This window comes from Sphaeroforma arctica (assembly GCF_001186125.1).
Source record: "Sphaeroforma arctica JP610 unplaced genomic scaffold supercont1.517, whole genome shotgun sequence".
Taxonomy (NCBI): Eukaryota; class Ichthyosporea; order Ichthyophonida; genus Sphaeroforma; species Sphaeroforma arctica.
In genome coordinates this window covers 62,338-64,217 of record NW_014040041.1, presented here as the reverse complement: position 1 = coordinate 64,217, position 1,880 = coordinate 62,338, and the positions used below count along the sequence as shown (strand labels likewise).

The 1,880-nt window shown below is 40.3% G+C and overlaps 1 protein-coding gene across 1 annotated transcript in view; it reads left to right on the top strand.

The window, feature by feature from the left end:
- Positions 1 to 1,016: 1,016 nt before the first annotated feature.
- The window catches only part of SARC_06906 (hypothetical protein), a gene marked incomplete at both ends in the record, with an annotated part of 8,112 nt that continues 7,248 nt past the window's right edge, over positions 1,017 to 1,880 (top strand). The window contains one exon of the mRNA XM_014299176.1: positions 1,017 to 1,602. Coding sequence (XP_014154651.1) covers positions 1,017 to 1,602 — 586 coding nt within the window. The remainder of the gene's footprint in view (positions 1,603 to 1,880) is intronic.

The following is a 1,880-nucleotide window of genomic DNA, read 5'->3' as shown; positions in this document are numbered from 1 at the left end:
TATATATACATACATACATATATGCATAGATACATAAACACATAGATACATAGACACATAGATACATAAGTATACATACATACATACATACATACATATATATATACTCGCTCACAAATTTTCACTAGATCTCACGAAACAATTGCAAGTGTAATGGTTTCCAGCATAAAAAATTTCTATCCTTGTTTAAATAATATCTGGAAATATTGCTATGTCGAAGACTTGCAGGCCAATGCCGTGTTAACGTAAAGTCTAGGTACACAGTATAGAACAATACCATTTCCACTGGTATGGACATAGTGAGGCTGGCTGTTTGCGGAGCACTGTCAAATGATGCGGTCGCATGCCATAGTGACTGCTCAACGCACACGTATACTCAGCGCGACTAAGTACGGGGCATATACACCGTTGTTTAGTAAGTACAATGGCACCTACGTAAATACATATATGCCTGACCCTCTGGAGACACGGATTATTTTATCATCCTGCAGCACCCGTTCTCCCTTTCTCCTCTCTCTCTTGTGGACAAATTTTTGAGTGAGGGTCTTGACGAGTGTTTCAACCCTAAATAAAACCTTATAAAAATCCATCTACAAACCCTAAATAAAACCTTATAAATCCAACTACAAACCCTAAATAAAACCTTATAAAAATCCATCTACAAACCCTAAATAAAACCGTATAAAAATCCATCTACAAACCCTAAATAAAACCTTATAAAAATCCATCTACAAACCCTAAATAAAACCTTATAAAAATCCATCTACAAACCCTAAAACTTCTAAACCTTACATTGCACGAACATCTCTAGGTGTGTAGTTCTATAAATATAATAAATAATTTATGAACACGACAACAACCTCAAATCATTTTGCTGATATACACACTGTATATAATTTTTAAATAGTGACTATCCAAAGCACATAGCCACAACACGATAGATATTCAACTACAAACAACACGCACCGACAGACACGTGATTCACACATACAGGCGTACAACCATAGTCGTTCATTATGTCGTCTCGTGGCGGCGGTAACTATGGTAACCGCGGTGGGCCCTACGGTGGGGGTGGGGGTGGGGGGAGTTATAGAGGGGACTATCAGCCGAGACGAGGGGGTCGTGGTCGTGGGAATTGGCGTGGTGGCAATAGGGGTAGGGGTGCAAACATGCAGCCTGTAAGCAGACCTCAACACAACACTACGGAGGATAGATTAGATAGCCTGATTATAAGGATTGGCGAGAAGAGTAACCAGTCGTTGCAGAACAATCTTTTGGTGTTGAGCGAAGTGCTTAATAGGGAGCTGGAGACGCACCGGCATAAGATACTGGCCACGATGGGTGCCTGTATCCATGAACTACCCCACAAAACAACCATATACACGACACTTGTAGGCTTAATCAACGCCAAGAACTTTGACTTCGGACAGTGTTTTGTCGAGTACATTGTGCATGTACTGTTTAAGAGCTTCTTGGAGGACAACGAGTTTGTGAAGATTCGCGTGACTGTGCGTTTTGTAGCGGACCTTGTCAACTGTAATGTTGTTAGCAGCGATTCGGTCATTGACATGTACCACGAGTTCCTCAAGGTCGCCGACGAGAGTATGTTCTGTTCCTTGCTGCCATATGATGTGTTTATGTAGAGATGCATGTGTATATATGTAGATATATACGCATCCGACCAATCGATATATATTAATACAAAAGTATATTTTTCACATCGTGAATGATGTTCTTGAGTTGTTCAGATATGCATATGAGCAAAAATTGTTGTTTAAATATCTGATTATGTAATTGTATCTTCGTGAGTCACCTCCAGCTCTCTGACTAAGTGAGTGGTGCTCGCTTGCACGTGTGTTCGTTTGACATAATGCAATTTG